This window comes from Bos grunniens, chromosome 5, assembly GCF_055505025.1.
Source record: "Bos grunniens cultivar Pamir isolate PY7600 chromosome 5, Bosgru_T2T1.0, whole genome shotgun sequence".
NCBI classification, from domain to species: domain Eukaryota; kingdom Metazoa; phylum Chordata; class Mammalia; order Artiodactyla; family Bovidae; genus Bos; species Bos grunniens.
This window is the reverse complement of record NC_141169.1, coordinates 29,130,676-29,145,221: the sequence shown is the minus strand read 5'-3', so window position 1 is coordinate 29,145,221 and position 14,546 is coordinate 29,130,676. Positions and strand designations below refer to the sequence as shown.

At 45.7% G+C, this 14,546-nt stretch overlaps 3 protein-coding genes and 1 long non-coding RNA gene across 7 annotated transcripts in view; 3 read left to right on the top strand and 1 right to left on the bottom strand.

Annotated features, from left to right (window-relative positions):
- Positions 1-2,510, bottom strand: part of GALNT6 (polypeptide N-acetylgalactosaminyltransferase 6) — a 38,382-nt gene extending 35,872 nt beyond the window's left edge. For all 3 annotated transcript variants that reach the window (XM_086399380.1, XM_086399381.1, XM_086399383.1), the window contains exon 1: positions 2,443-2,510. The gene's annotated coding sequence lies outside the window, so the exon portion shown is untranslated. The remainder of the gene's footprint in view (positions 1-2,442) is intronic.
- On the top strand, positions 2,050-3,909 carry LOC147371585 (uncharacterized). Its single transcript, XM_086403689.1, has 3 exons — positions 2,050-2,080; positions 2,185-2,944; positions 3,729-3,909. The coding sequence occupies exons 1-3, from the start codon at positions 2,050-2,052 to the stop codon at positions 3,766-3,768; spliced, it is 831 nt and encodes a 276-aa protein (XP_086259815.1). The 3' UTR covers positions 3,769-3,909.
- A 951-nt stretch (positions 3,910-4,860) lies between these two features.
- LOC147371584 (uncharacterized) lies at positions 4,861-6,236 on the top strand. The gene is made up of 3 exons (XR_015163649.1): positions 4,861-4,993; positions 5,613-5,693; positions 6,120-6,236. It is a non-coding gene; the product is annotated as an uncharacterized LOC147371584 (long non-coding RNA).
- A 988-nt stretch (positions 6,237-7,224) lies between these two features.
- The window catches only part of SLC4A8 (solute carrier family 4 member 8), a 109,665-nt gene continuing 102,343 nt past the window's right edge, over positions 7,225-14,546 (top strand). Inside the window, exons 1-2 of one of the 2 annotated variants that reach the window (XM_086399379.1) lie at positions 7,225-7,276; positions 9,012-9,115. The gene's annotated coding sequence lies outside the window, so the exon portion shown is untranslated. Of the gene's footprint in view, positions 7,277-8,976; positions 9,116-14,546 lie in introns of those variants that run through there. The other variant, XM_086399377.1, reaches the window with a different exon arrangement.

The window sequence follows — 14,546 nt, the reverse complement described above, 5'->3', positions numbered from 1 at the left end:
TCTGGTTGTTAATTCCACGCCCTGATCTGTCTGTTCTTTGTTTTCTTCTATCCGCAGCGCGGAGGGTGAGGATTGAGTTTCTTCCTTTCTTCAAATCTCTACCCAGGGCTGAGGACCAGGCTGCACAGGAGACTGGAGAATAACCTGACCTCCCAGGGCTCTCAGGTGCCACAAAAGAGTCTTGTAACAGTCCTTCTTCTCCCCAGACTGAGGCCATCCTTGTTCGCTGGGCAAGCCTTGTACACAGCACAATTACAGCTTTGAGCTCGACACAGAGACAGGCACTGCCCTGCACTTGACCTCTCATTCATTCAAGCCCTCACTCTCTTTCCATCAAATGAGAAAGGGTATGTTGGGCTTTCCCAGAGAGGGGCAGAGGGCTGTACGATGAGCCGAGTTCACCCAATCTTTGGCACAGCCACTGGGTGCCCCCAGGACAGAGAAACCCACTTTGGACCACAGGTTCACTTCTAGGGCTGGAGATGTCAGAACATGTCCATGAAGCCAGAAGAGGTTCAGGACAATACCAGAGCCTTTTTTTTTAATATCACTGCTTACCATACCAAAGCAAGACACAGTTGTCTTTTTCCATTTTACATATAAGGAAACTGAAGCCCACGGAGGTTTAGTAACCTGACCAAGGACACACAGCTATGAAATGGCAGAGGCAGAATTTGGTCCCAAGCCCACATCTCTCCAAAGCCCACTATCTTAACCATAGCACCATGCTGCCTTGTACTTGGCTGGTGCTTGGAGCTTTGACAAAGCATTTTCATATACACCTCATTTGTTCCCCACCCAGGGAGTGTTTATGTGATTTGGCCAAGGTCAGACAGCTAATTTAGTGACAGAGCTGAGCCAGCTCTCTGCCTCCATTATACCCACTGCCTTGGCTCTAGGGTTAGTTGTCCCTTTGATTCCTGATTTCTGTTCTAGGCAATGGCTATGTGGGCTAAGCCAAAGGTCGTATCTCCTGTTCAGGTTTCTCCTAGCTGAATTTGGGGCTGAGATGTTTCTGATCTCAGACAGTTTTTGACATGCCTCAGGGCTTCCCTTTTCACGCCTGAGTTCTTCCATGTGGGTAGGAGTCAGCTGTTCTGCTAACTATAGGCAGTGATTACCAAGGATGAGGGCTTTCCAGGCAGCCCAGTATTCGTGGTTCCTCCAGCTCTAGATTACCTTCCCATTGACAAGCCTGCTCTGCTAACTGCTCTGGTGCCCCTGAAAGTTGTTTTGTTACCTCTGGGTGCCTAAAGTGAATGGTGCTGTTAAGGAACAGGAGGTCAGGAAGTACCTGCAATGATTCTGGCTTCTGCTGGATAACTTGAACTAAAGTAAATTTCAAACCCCTCACCTTAGCTTGCACTATTGATCACATGCATTTGCCTGTCTCATCCTTTTCACTCTTTCTGTAATGGGCAGAGACACAGCTCATTCACCGAGAGAATGGGGCGTGGGCAGTGTACACATATCTGGCAAAATGAGCACAAGCCCCAGGTTCTTTGGTGTGTCCAGAGTTGTTAACCTCCTGCAGTGTCTGCAAATTGCATTTGCAGGTCTGGCAGTGCACTGAGAGCGCAGTGTTAGAACCCTCCTTGTGAATGTTGCAATGGGGTGGTTGGCTAATAGAGGGGTCTGTTTTATGCTGTGCTGGCAAATTGACACCTCACCATCCCCATACATACAGACGAGCCCTATCCTAGCCTCTGCAGAGGTCAGTGTCTGGGATGACAGGCTCTGGGGGCAAGTAACAAACTATTTCTCCTTTCGGTTGGCCTGGGGTTTGGAACAAGTGACAGGAAATCAGGAAGTTGGTGACAGTCACAGTCATGACCCATCGGACTCCCTCCCAACAATACTGAGCACACAGTTCCTGCCCCTTACAGGCCCAAGTCTCCACAGGGAGGATGTCTGAGACCCTGCCCTCACCAGGGACGTTTCTCTTGCCCGCTCACCCGTTCTGCTCAGAAGCCGCTCCGCCCGGGCAGGAGGGAACCTCTCTGAAAAGTTTTCTGCAGCTAAGCACAGCGGCTGGCCCAGCGCGGGGCGATGGGGGCACAGAAGGGATGCCAGGGCATGGGTGACGGGCAGAGGTTGCAGAGTCCTGGAGGCACTGAGGCTCGCACCTCTCCCACCCCGCCCCTCCAGGACCCAGAGACCCCAGCTTTTCTGTCAACCTTTAAGGAAGGCGCGAAGGTTTAGGGAGTCCTACCGTGGGAGGAGCTAGAGGCCACCACGACAGATGGCCCAGCCCGGCCCTGCCCCTTCGTGTCACTGTCGGGGGTGGCGAGGAAGAAAAGGAGGAGAAGATCGGCGGAGGCGGGAGGCGGATGGGGCACAAGGGCTTGGGAGAAGCGAGCTCAACCGGCAGGAAGTCCCAGGAAGCAGGAGGGCTCTGGGTTCTAAGTCCAGAGAAGGCTCTGGACTGCTTCTGCCGCTTACCTGTGGTGTCCGGGCGGAGCCGCAGCCACGCGGCCGTGCAGCTCACCGGTTTCCCGACGGGACGTCCTGGAGGGCGGGGCCGGAGCGGGCCCTGCACGGCCGCTGGGGCGCGTCCTCCCCGCCCCTCCCCGGTCAGGTGCCGGGGGCCGAGCTCCCCAGCGTTGCTCGGCGCCGCGGAACGCCGGCTTGCTGCGGGGCTGCCCCGGGCCCAGGCACCCCGCCCCCGCCGCCGCAGCTGGGAGCCCGGCTGCTCCGGCTTCTCCAGATCTCAGCAAGTTCCGGGGGCCGGTCTCCGCGGCCAGGCTCTCGGCGTCGATAAAGATTGGAGGGTCCTGGCCACCACAAAGACGACAGGCGTGAGCCGCCGGCGTGTGCTTGGAACCGCAGCGTGCGGCGCGCGGGCTCAGTGGCCGTGTGGCCGCAGCGCTCAGAGTCTGGAGGAAGAGGCTCGGGAGCAGAGAAACGCCGCCGGACAGAGAGGCACCCCGGGGCTCCGTCCCAGGTTTGCTTCTCATCGGGAGGAGTGGTCTTGACCAAATGATTCCTCCCCTTCATCCAATAATAAGAGCAGGGAATTTGCTGTGTGCCACGAACAATGCCAAGGACTTAATGTGCCGGGTCTCAGGTAAACACTAGCCCCAGCAAATGACTACGATTATTGTCCGGAATATACACGGAAGGCGGCTGACCACACTGCTGGAGAGTGCGGCTCAAAGTAGACCAGCGGCTTCAGCATCATCTGATAAACTGTCAGAAATGTAGATTCTCGGGTCCCACCTCAGACCTAAATAATATGAAACTTGTGGGATGGGGCCCAGTAATTTGTATCTTTATAACCCCTCCAGGTAATTCTGGTGCATTCTCCACTTTGAGAATCACTGAGTGAGTAGTGTCAGAGCTGGAATTAAAATCCAAATAAGTAAGTTCAGTTCCTAAACCCACGCTCTGACTCATTACCACCCCCACCCTCAGGCTGCTCACCGGGGTTCTGTGATATAATCTTTTGGGTCCTTGTCTCAGTAATACAGAAGGACCACTCCAAATAGCCGGTAATTTGGAAATGTTCTATGGCAGAAAATTCAACCACCAATTCTGTTTTTCTTTTGTCTTGATGTTTAAATGAGTTTGTATTTCTAAGTTCATAAGACCCCGGGGGCAGGGGTGTGGGTGGGTAGATCTGAGCAAGAAGGCACTTGTGACATGAACCAGGAAGAGCAGGGGAAGCCACTGGGGATTAACAGTTGGATGAGAGAAGTAACCTTGTTTTCTAATCTGGAACCCCACAGGAGAACTGAGCTATTCAGGAGGTCAGAGCTTCTCCAGTGATGGATTCTGGAGAGAGGAGGCCAGTGGAGCAGGAAGAAGACCTTGCCCCCCTACACTAGATCGGGATGGATGTTCCTAAAGGAGTAGAAAAGGGAGATATGCACTCAGTCTTGGCCTGCTCACCTGTCTCCTCCCCTAATACCAACCAAGTGGCTGAGTAATTCCCTTGCCCTCAATTCCCTTCTTTTCACATTAGAGACTCTGGGGTTTAAAGGAACTTCCCAGGTGTCTCAGTGGTGAAGAATCCATCATCTCAATGCGGGAGACGTGGGTTCGATCCCTGGGTCAGGAAGATCCCCTGGAGGAGGAAATGACAACCCACTCCAATATTCTTGCTGGGATAATAACCCCATGGACAGAGGAGCCTGGCGGGCTACACTTCATGGGGTCACAATGACAGGACTGAGTATGCATACACGCTGGGGTTTAAATTTCTAAAGAGACTTTATATAGCATTTGCCTTGATCATCTGTTTTGTTTCCTTTACAGACCCTCAGGGTTCAGTCTAACCTCACTGCTTCAGCTGCAGCCACTGTCACTTGCCAGATTCCACAGCTACCTTTCTCAGAATAAGGACATTTCCTGTTGAAGACTGTGGGATGCTGCCCCTCATTTCTCTCTTTCTGGATGCTCAACACTCCTGTGCAAGTCTGACAGGACCCAACCTGACCTGAGGGTGATGGGCTAGACTGGACTCACCACCTCAATTCTTCCCCAGGACAGAGTCATGACCACTAACCCAATCCCAGAGTCCCTGAGAGGGTGCTGCCCAAGGAAGCAGCATCGGTCTGTGCTGTGTGCTCCACATTCCAGAAGCAAATTTCTCTTCCAGTTTTACTTTAGCTGACTCTGATTTTAAAACGTGACTTTGAGTCCTCAGAACAATGAGTTGCATAATTTGGAGGCATATGTAGTAGACCGGATGTGTGACCCCACCCCTAATGTGTCATGCCCTGACTGACTGAGCTGTTCTCTTCTCACAGGAAGGTGAGCCACACAGGATGGTGACTGCATGGCAGGCCACTTTAAAATAGTTTCTGTAATTGAAAATGTTATAAAGCCACCTGGTTAAAAAGAAATTCAAGCACTAGAGAAAAGTAGACAGTGAAGATTCATTTCCGTCACCCCTCTCCAGAAATCATCTCTGCCTGCTCATGACAGAAACGTCCCATCATTGAGCTCTTCTGCCAGACAGGCCTGGATTTCCCATGCCTCAACAAGCCCTGTGAATATCTTCTCTCTCTCTTTTTTTTTTCCCTCAAATTCTTATTCTTTGGCCAATTTAGATTCTGTTTTGGGGTATTCTGAAGTTTCGCTTTTCACAGTGTGCTTCAGGGGGATCCCCCCAGCAAGGCAGGAAGCGTGGTGTGGTGCACATTGACAGGAAGCTGGCAGACAAGAACAGCTCTGGGAGGCTACTGACTTCAGCCTTGTCCCCTAGCTAGTCTCTTGCACACGTGGTCTCTGGCAAGAGGACGCCCACTTCTGGGTGGGGCAGAATGAGGGAGACTTGCTCACAAGGAGGATGTGCTGCCGCCACCTGGGAGGGAAAGATTGTGGAGAAGCTGTCGGGGAAACTGCTAGGGAGGTCAGGAGGGAGGGCAGACTGTACCCCTCCCCCGCCCTCTGTAAGTACCCCCGTGGAAGGAACCTAACAATCTCCTGAACTTCTGTCTCAGTTTCTGATCTGTAAGGATTAATGGTGCCTTAGAGGTGGCTGTGCAGGTGGAGTAGATAACTGACATGAAAATGGGATGGTTTGATTCTTCTGTTTACATCCATTTATCTCTTTTCTCTTCCTATTTCGCCTTCCTCTTTTTCATCTCATTCCCCTGGATCTGAAGAGAAACCATCAGCAATGGAGAAACAGACATAGACAACAGACCTATGGACATGGAAGGAAGAGAGGAGGGAGAACGGGAGATGTATGGAGAGAGTAACAGAAATTTACAATATTGTGTGTAAAATAGATGCTGCTGCTGCTGCTAAGTAGCTTCAGTCGTGTCCGACTCTGTGCGACCCCATAGACGGCAGCCCACTAGGCTCCCCTGTCCCTGGGATTCTCCAGGCAAGACACTGGAGTGGGTTGCCATTTCCTTCTCCAGTGTAAAATAGATAGCCAATGGGAATTTTCTGTATGACTCAGGGAACTTAAACAGGGGCTCTGTGACAGGATGAAGGGTGAGATGGGGAGGGAGATGGGAGAAGGGTCTGGGAGGGAGGGGACATGGGTGTACTATGGCTGATTCTTATTGATGTATGATAGAAAGCCACAAAATTCTGTAAAGCAATTATCCTTCAATTAAAAAACTTATATATATATATATAAAAGAATCCCCTTTCCAATGCAGGAGACCTGGGTTCCGTCCCTAGCTGGAGAACTAAGATACCACCTGTGGCAGACCAAGACCATGAGGGGCAACGAAAGATCCCAACTGTTGCAACTAAGACCTGACACAGCCAATGAATAAATAAATACTTTTAAAAAAAGCAAGAAATGTTTTAGGAACCCAAACAGAGCTGTTCCAAGTCCTGCCATAATCACTCATGCATGATAGTTCACTCCTCTGTGGGCTTCAACTTCCTCATCCCTAAAAAGGTACAGTATTAATTATGGTTGCATTGTTAGAATAAATAAGTAAAATGTTTAACCTAGTGCCCAGTGTACAGTAAGCACTCAATAAATGTTAGAAAGCAAAGAGGATCTAAAGAGCCTCTTGATGAACGTGAAAGAGGAGAGTGAAAAAGCTGGCTTAAAACTCAACACTCAAAAAACTAAGATCATGGTATCTGGCCCCATCACTCTCCTCTTTCACCCTCATTAAGAGGCTCTTTAGTTCCTCTTTACTTTCTGCTATTAAAGTGGTGTCATCTGAATATAGGAGGTTATTGATATTTCCCCTGGCAATTTTAATTCCAGCTTGTGAGTCATCCAGCCCAGCATTTTGCATGATGTACTCTACAAATAAATAAGCAAGGTGACAATATACAGCCTTGATGTACTCCTTTCCCAATTTTGAACCAGTCCATTGTTCCATGTCTGGTTCTAACTGTTGCTTCTTGAACTGCATACAGGTTTCTCAGGGGGCAGGTAAGGTGATCTGGTATTCCAATCTCTTTAAAAATTTTCCAAGTTTGTTGTGATCCGCATAGTCAAAGGCTTTCATGTAGTAAATGAAGCAAGGTGGGGTCACTTACTGTTGAAGTCTAGCTTGAGGAATTTTGAGCATTACCTTGCTAGCGTGTGAAATGAGTTCAATTGTATGGTATTTGAACATTCTTTGGCATTGCCCTTCTTTGGGATTGTAATGAAAACTGACCTTTTCCAGTCCTATGGCCACTGCTGAGTTTTCCAAATTTGCTGGCATATTGAATGCAACATTTTAACAGCATCATCTTTCAGTACTTGAAGTAGCTCAGCTGGAATTCCATCACTTCCACTGGCTTTATTCCTAGTGATGCTTCCTAAGGCCCACTTGACTTCACACTCTAGGATGTCTGGCTCTAGGTAAGTGACTACACCATTATGGTTATCTGGGTCATTAAGATTTTTTTTGTACAGTTCTGTGTATTCTTGCCACCTCTTCTTAATCTCTTCTGCTTCTGTTAGGTCCTTATCATTTCTGTCCTTTATTGTGCCCATCTTTGTACGAAATGTTGCCTTGATGTCTCTGATTTTCTTGACGAGATCTCTAGTCTTTCCCATTCCATTGTTTTCCTGTTTCTTTGCATTGTTCACTTAAGAAGGCTTTATTATCTCTCCTTCCTGTTCTTTGGAACTTTGCATTCAAATAGGTATATCTTTTCCTTTCTTGTTTAGCTTTTGCTTCTCTTTTTTTTCTCAGCTATTTGTAAGCCCTCTTCAGACAACCATTTGCCTTCTTGCATTTCTTTTTCTTTGGCATGGTTTTGGTCACTGTCTCCTGTACCGTGTTATGAACCTCCATCCATAGTTCTATCAGATCTAATTCCTTGAATCTATTTGTCACTTCCACTGTATAATCTCAAGGGATTTGATTTAGGTCATATCTAAATGGTCTAGAGGTTTCCTCTACTTTCTTCAATTTCAGTCTGAATTTTGCAACAAGGAGCTCATGATCTGAACCACGGTCAGGTCCCAGACTTGTTTTTGCTGACTGTATAGAGCTTCTCCATCTTTGGCTGCAAAGAATAGAATCAATCTGATTTTGGTGTTGACCATCTGGTGATGTCCATGTGTAGAGTCATCTCCTGTGTTGTTGGAAGAGGGTTTTGCTATGACCAATGCGTTCTCTTGGTATATATAATGTAGTATTTAAAACATCGAGGGACTTACCTGGTGGTGAAGTGGCTAAGACTCAGTCCTCCCAGTGCATGGGGCCTGGGTTCGATCCCAGGTCAGGGAACTAGATCCCACATGCTGCAACGAAAGACTTCTTATTCCTCAACAAGGATGAAAGATCCCACGTGCTGCAACTGAGACCCAGTGCAGTCAAAATAAATAAATAAAATTTTTTAAGTAAAAAAAGAATCAAAATTAATAAAAAAATATCTATGATGAACAAAATATGAACAATTTAAAATAAAGAGTAGTGCTTGGAGCCTGAGCCTGAGCCATGTTGGAGCCTGAAGAAGGTAAAAGAAAAAAATGTGCACACTCTATATCTATGTTTTTTTTTTTTTCTATTAATTTTTTTGCTTTTCCATTAGGCTTGTGAGATCTTAATCCCCTGACCAGGGATCAAACCTGGGTCCTTGGCAGTGAGAGCGCTGAGTCCTAACCACTGGGCTGCTATGTAATTCCCTATCCACGCTTGTCTGTATTTTAAAAATGCTTATTTTTTTCTAGCACGTTAAATTAACGAAAAAATATTGAAAAGAATGAAAAGTATATTAAAACTCACAATATTATTTTAGTATTAAATATTTTCTTTATACCAACACAGAATTTGCTATGATTTTACTTCAGTTCAGTTCAGTCGCTCAGTCGTGTCCGACTCTTTGCGACCCCATGGACTGCAGCACGCCAGGCCTGCCTATCCATCACCAACTCCTGGCGCTTACTCAAACACGTGTCTATCGAGTCGGTGATGCTAATTTTACTTCAGCTTAAGATAATTAAAATGTATTTAAGATCAGCACTTGACCAAGAGAAATTGTTAAACATGGCAGTCTCAACTGAAAATGAAACAAATGAAGAATTAGATTTGAAAAGTATCACTAAAGAGTGTGCTTGCATTAAAGCCAATTTCCTTTCTCCTCAGGTTCCACTATGGCTCAGCATGGCGCTGCTCTGGGCTCTGGACAAAGAACCTGAAGAGAATAGAAGAGGAAACAAGAAAAAGGAGGCAGTTAGAAGAGCGAGAGGGTGTGTAATGTTTATTTATTGTTTTTCTAATTCCCAAATATCCTATTTATAAAAAGCACAGAAAATCACAAGAAAATAAACTACCCATTATTTGACACCTAGAGATAACTGCTGTTATTCACTTGGTATAATATGTTCTATTTTTTTCTATGTAAATATAATCATACACATTAGTTAGTTCAGTTCAGTCGCTCAGTCGTGTCCGACTTTTTGCGACCCCACGAACCCCAGCACCCCAGGCCTCCCTGTCCATCGCCAACTCCCGGAGTCCATCCAAACCCATGTCCATGGAGTCGGTGATGCCATCTAACCATCTCATCCTCTGTTGTCCCCTTATCCTCCTGCCCTCAATCTTTCCCAGCATCAGGGTCTTTTCAAATGAGTCGGCTCTTTGCATCAGGTGGCAAAAGTACTGGAGTTTCAGCTTCAGCATCAGACCTTCCAATGAGCACCCAGGACTGATCTCCTTTAGGATGGACTGGTTGGATCTCCTTGCAGTCCAAGGGACCCTCAAGAGTCTTCTCCAACACCACAGTTTAAAAGCATCAATTCTTTGGCGCTCAGCTTTCTTCACAGTCCAATTCTCACATCCATACATGACCACTGGAAAAACCATAGCCTTGACTAGATGGACCTTTGTTGGCAAAGTAATGTCTCTGCTTTTGAATATGCTATCTAGGTTGGTCATAACTTTCCTTCCAAGGAGTAAGTGTCTTTTAATTTCATGGCTGCAGTCACCATCTGCAGTGATTTTGGAGTCCAAAAAAATAGTCTGACACTGTTTCCACTGTTTCCCCATCTATTTCCCATGAAGTGGGGGGACCAGATGCCATGATCTTCGTTTTCTGAATGTTGAGCTTTAAAACAACTTTTTCACTCTCCTCTTTCACTTTCATCAAGAGGCTTTTTAGTTCCTCTTCACTTTCTGCCACAAGGGTGGTGTCATCTGCATATCTGCGGTTATTGATGTTTCTCCTGGCAGTCTTGATTCCAGCTTGTGCTTCTTCCAGCCCAGCGTTTCTCATGATGTACTCTGCATAGAAGTTAAATAAGCAGGGTGACAATATACAGCCTTGACGTACTCCTTTTCCTATTTGGAACCAGTCTGTTGTTCCATGTCCAGTTCTAACTGCTGCTTCCTGACCTGCATACAGATTTCTCAAGAGGCAGGTCAGGAGGTCTGGTAGTCCCATCTCTTGAATTTTCCACAGTTAATTGTGATCCACACAGTCAAAGGCTTTGGCCTAGTCAATAAAGCAGAAATAGATGTTTTTCTGGAAGTCTCTTGCTTTTTTGATGATCCAGCGGATGTTGGCAATTTGATCTCTGGTTCCTCTGCCTTTTCTAAAACCAGCTTGAACACTGGAAGTTCATGGTTCACGTATTGCTGAAGCCTGGCTTGGAGAATTTTGAGCATTACTTTACTAGCGTGTGAGATGAGTGCAATTATTTGGTAGTTTGAGCATTCTTTGGCATTGCTTTTCTTTGGGATTGGAATGAAAACTGACCTTTTCCAGTCCTGTGGCCACTGCTGTTGTCCAATTTTGCTGGCATATTGAGTGTAGCACTTTCACAGCATCATCTTTCAGGATTTGAAATAGCTCCACTGGAATTCCATCACCTCCACTAGCTTTGTTCATAGTGATGCTTTCTAAGGCCCACTTGACTTCACATTCCAGGATGTCTGGCTCTAGGTGAGTGATCACACCATTGTGATTATCTTGGTCGTGAAGATCTTTTTTGTACAGTTCTTCTGTGTATTCTTGCCACCTCTTCTTAATATCTTCTGCTTCTGTTAGATGAATACCATTTCTGTCCTTTATTGAGCCCATCTTTTCATGAAATGTTCCCTTGGTATCTCTAATTTTCTTGAAGAGATCTCTAGTCTTTTCCATTCTGTTGTTTTCCTCTATTTCTTTGCAGTGATCACTGAGGAAGGCTTTCTTATCGCTCCTTGCTATTCTCTGGAACTCTGAATTCAAATGGGTATATCTTTCCTTTTCTCCTTTGCTTTTCGCTTCCCATCTTTTCACAGCTATTTGTAAGGCCTCCTCAGACAGCCATTTTGCTTTTTTGCATTTCTTTTCCATGGGGATGGTCTTGATTCCTATCTCCTGTACAATGTCACGAACCTCAGTCCATAGTTCATCAGGCACTCTATCAGATCTAGTCCCTTAAATCTATTTCTCACTTCCACTGTATAGTCATAAGGGATTTCAGCTTCAGCATCAGTCCTTCCAGTGAATATTCAGGACTGATTTCCTTTAGGATGGACTGGTTTGATCTCCTTGCAGTCTAAAGGACTCTCAAGAGCACCTCTAAAGGACTCTCCAACACCACAGTTCAAAAGCATCAATTCTTCAGTGCTCAGCTTTCTTTATGGTCCAACTCTCAAATCCATAAATGACTACTGGAAAAACTATAGCTTTGACTATATGGACCTTTGTTGGCAAATAATGTCTCTTCTCTTTAGTACACTCTCTAGGTTTGTCATAGGTTTTCTTTCAAGGAGCAAGCATCTTTTAATTTCATGTGTGCATTTGAGATGTCACTAACATATTCTCTTGCTGTTTAGTCACTTAGTCATGTCCGACTCTGTGCAACCCCATGGACTGTAGCCCACCAGGCTCCTTTGTCCGTAGGATTTCCCTGGCAACAATACTGGAGTGGGTTGCCATTTCCTTCTCCAGGGGATCCCCTTGAAGGAGGGATCAAACTTGCATCTCCTGCATTGGCAGATGGATTCTTTACCACTGAGCCACCACTGGGAAAACATCTTCTATAGTGATGTTCAGTTAAATGACTTTAATGAAAGCAGATGACCCTCCACGATGTAAGTGGGCTGCATTCAGTCACTCGCAGACCTTAACAGCACAGCCCGAGGTTTCCCTGGAACAATCAGTTCTGCCTCAAGACTGCAGCATCGAAGTTCCGCCTGAGTTTGCGGCCTCCTGGCCTGCCCTACACATTTCAGACACGCGGGCCTTCACAGTTGTGTGAGCCAGTTCTTTAAAATGAATCTCTCTGTGCATGTCTGGTTCTGTTTCTCTAGAGAACCCTGACTAGTCCAGTAGCCATGTATGAGATAAGACTGTGGACATGGGACAAGCACTCAAGGTGGAGACTTGATAAGAAAATACAGCTCATCACAAGTTTAGGCGCAGCTTGTCTAGCCCCCTTTGCTGCAGAAAACGCTGGCCTCTTTATCCTTCGTGAAGACAGGTATAATGTATCACAGGAAGCAGCCCCCTTTCTCTAGGAAGGAGTAGGAATCTCCTTATTGCTGTCTTCTGGAGTGGGGGCTGTCAGTGCTCTCCCCATTTTCATATGTGAGCAGTTTATAAACATAGCAGATCCCCAGATCACAGTGACCCCCAGGTCTGAGCACTTTGCCATGACTTTCTACGATTCTCTCCACTTGTTCAGGTCCTTGTTTTATAGTCCTCAGAAAAGTTTTCTGATTTTCTCCCTCTCCTTCCCTCCAATCTGCACAGTTTTTATTAAAACTGTTCCTTGGTATTATTATTATTATTTTGGTTAATGTAAATATTATCTATTCTAAGTCACTCTTGGTCCATTTTTTCTTTTTCCTTTTCTTTTCGGCCATGCTGTATGGCTTTTGGGATCTTAGTTCCCTGACCAGGGATTGAACCCAGGCCCCAGCAGTGAAATTGTTGGGTCCTAACCATTGGACCACAGGGAACTCCTCCATTTTTCTGTAACTGAAGCCTCCTTACGTTATACAATGAATAATGTTTCTTCCCCTGGGAAACACAAGGGGTTGTCACACTATGACTAAGGACACTTCTACTTAAATCACACATGATTTTCTTCTCAAAAGCACTAGAGATGCCCCAAATCTTTGTGTACCTTTTGCAAAAGAGAAATTTAGTAATTGTGGAGAATAGAACATCTAAATGCTTGCAAGATTTTGCTATGAGAACTCTTTCTGCCACACGTTATATCTTATTATTTAATAATTCTTTTTCTTTAAATAGAAAGAGGGGCTTCCCTGGTGGTCCAGTGTTTAAGAATCTGCCTTGCAATACAGGTGACATGGATTCAATACCTAGTCCAGGGAAGACCCCACATGTGGCAGAGTAAACCCATGCGCCACAACTACTGAAGCTTACACATCTGGAGCCTGTGCTCTGAGATGAGAAGCTGCTGCAACAGGAAATCTGCACGCTGCAGTTAGAGAGTAGCCCCCGCTCACCACAGCTAGAGAAAAGGCTGTGTGCAGAACGAAGGCCCAGCACAGCCAAAAGTAAAATAACATATAAACAAATAAAGAAAGAGATATGCTCATTGAACCTTCTGAAACTGAAGTAATTAGATCTCAACCTGAAAAGAATATAGCAATAAACTCTCCACCAGAGCAAATTTTCCCCCAGTTCAGTCGCCCAGTTGTGTCCAGCTCTTTGCAATCCCATGGACTGCAGCACACCAGGCTTCCCTGTCCATCACCAACTCTCAGAGCTTGCTCAGACTCATGTCCATCGAGTCAGTGATGCCATCCATCTCATCTTCTGTCATCCCCTTCTCCTCCTGCCTTCAATCTTTCCCAGCATCAGGGTCTTTTCCAATAAGTCAGTTCTTTGCATTAGGTGGCCAGAGTATTGGAGTTTCAGCTTCAGCATCAGTCCTTCCAATGAATATTCAGGACTGATTTCCTTTAGGATGGACTGGTTGGATCTCCTTGCAGTCCAAGGGACTCTCAAGAGTCTTCACCAACACCACACTTCAAAAGCATCAATTCTTCTGTGCTCAGCTTTCTTTATAGTCCAACTATCACAACCATACATGACTACTGGAAAAACCGTAGCTTTGACTAGATGGACCTTTGTTGGCAAAGTAATGTCTCTGCTTTTTAATATGCTGTCAGAACATGTTAAAGCTATGACTGGTCATAGCTTTTCTTCCAAGGAGCTAGCGTCTTTTAATTTCATGGCTGCAGTCACCATCTGCAGTGATTTTGGAGCCCAAGAAAATAAAGTCTCTCACTGTTTCCATTGTTTCTTCATCTGTTATTTATCCCTAAAAAAACAGAGGAGGTTCCTGTCTTCTAAGACATTTGAAGAAATAGTAGATGTCATTAGAAAGGATTGAAATCTATCAGATAGCAGTGGAATATTGTTTAATATTGTTTCATTTAGAAAGTAAAGGAGAAGTGATAGAATAACTCAATGTATTTCTTAATGTTCTGATTTTTTTAATGTCCTCTTAGTGTCCTGAAGTTTTTGCCTCACTGCTTCTTAAGTCACAGGGAAACTTTTTATTTTCTGTAGGTAACATGCATATTACCTATTGGCACAATGATCAAAAGGTCACAAGTATAGTCAGTTCAGTTCAGTCTCTCAGTCGTGTCCAACTCTTTGCGACCCCATGAATCACAGCACACCAGGCCCCCCTGTCCATCACCAGCTCCTGG

Coding starts and splice junctions, on each gene's coding strand:
- LOC147371585 (XM_086403689.1), top strand. CDS start 2,050: ATGGGGGCACAGAAGGGATGCCAGGGCATGG. Junction 2,081..2,184: donor GAAGGGATGCCAGGGCATGG/GTGACGGGCAGA, acceptor TCAACCTTTAAG/GAAGGCGCGAAGGTTTAGGG. Junction 2,945..3,728: donor ACCCCGGGGCTCCGTCCCAG/GTTTGCTTCTCA, acceptor GGAACCCCACAG/GAGAACTGAGCTATTCAGGA.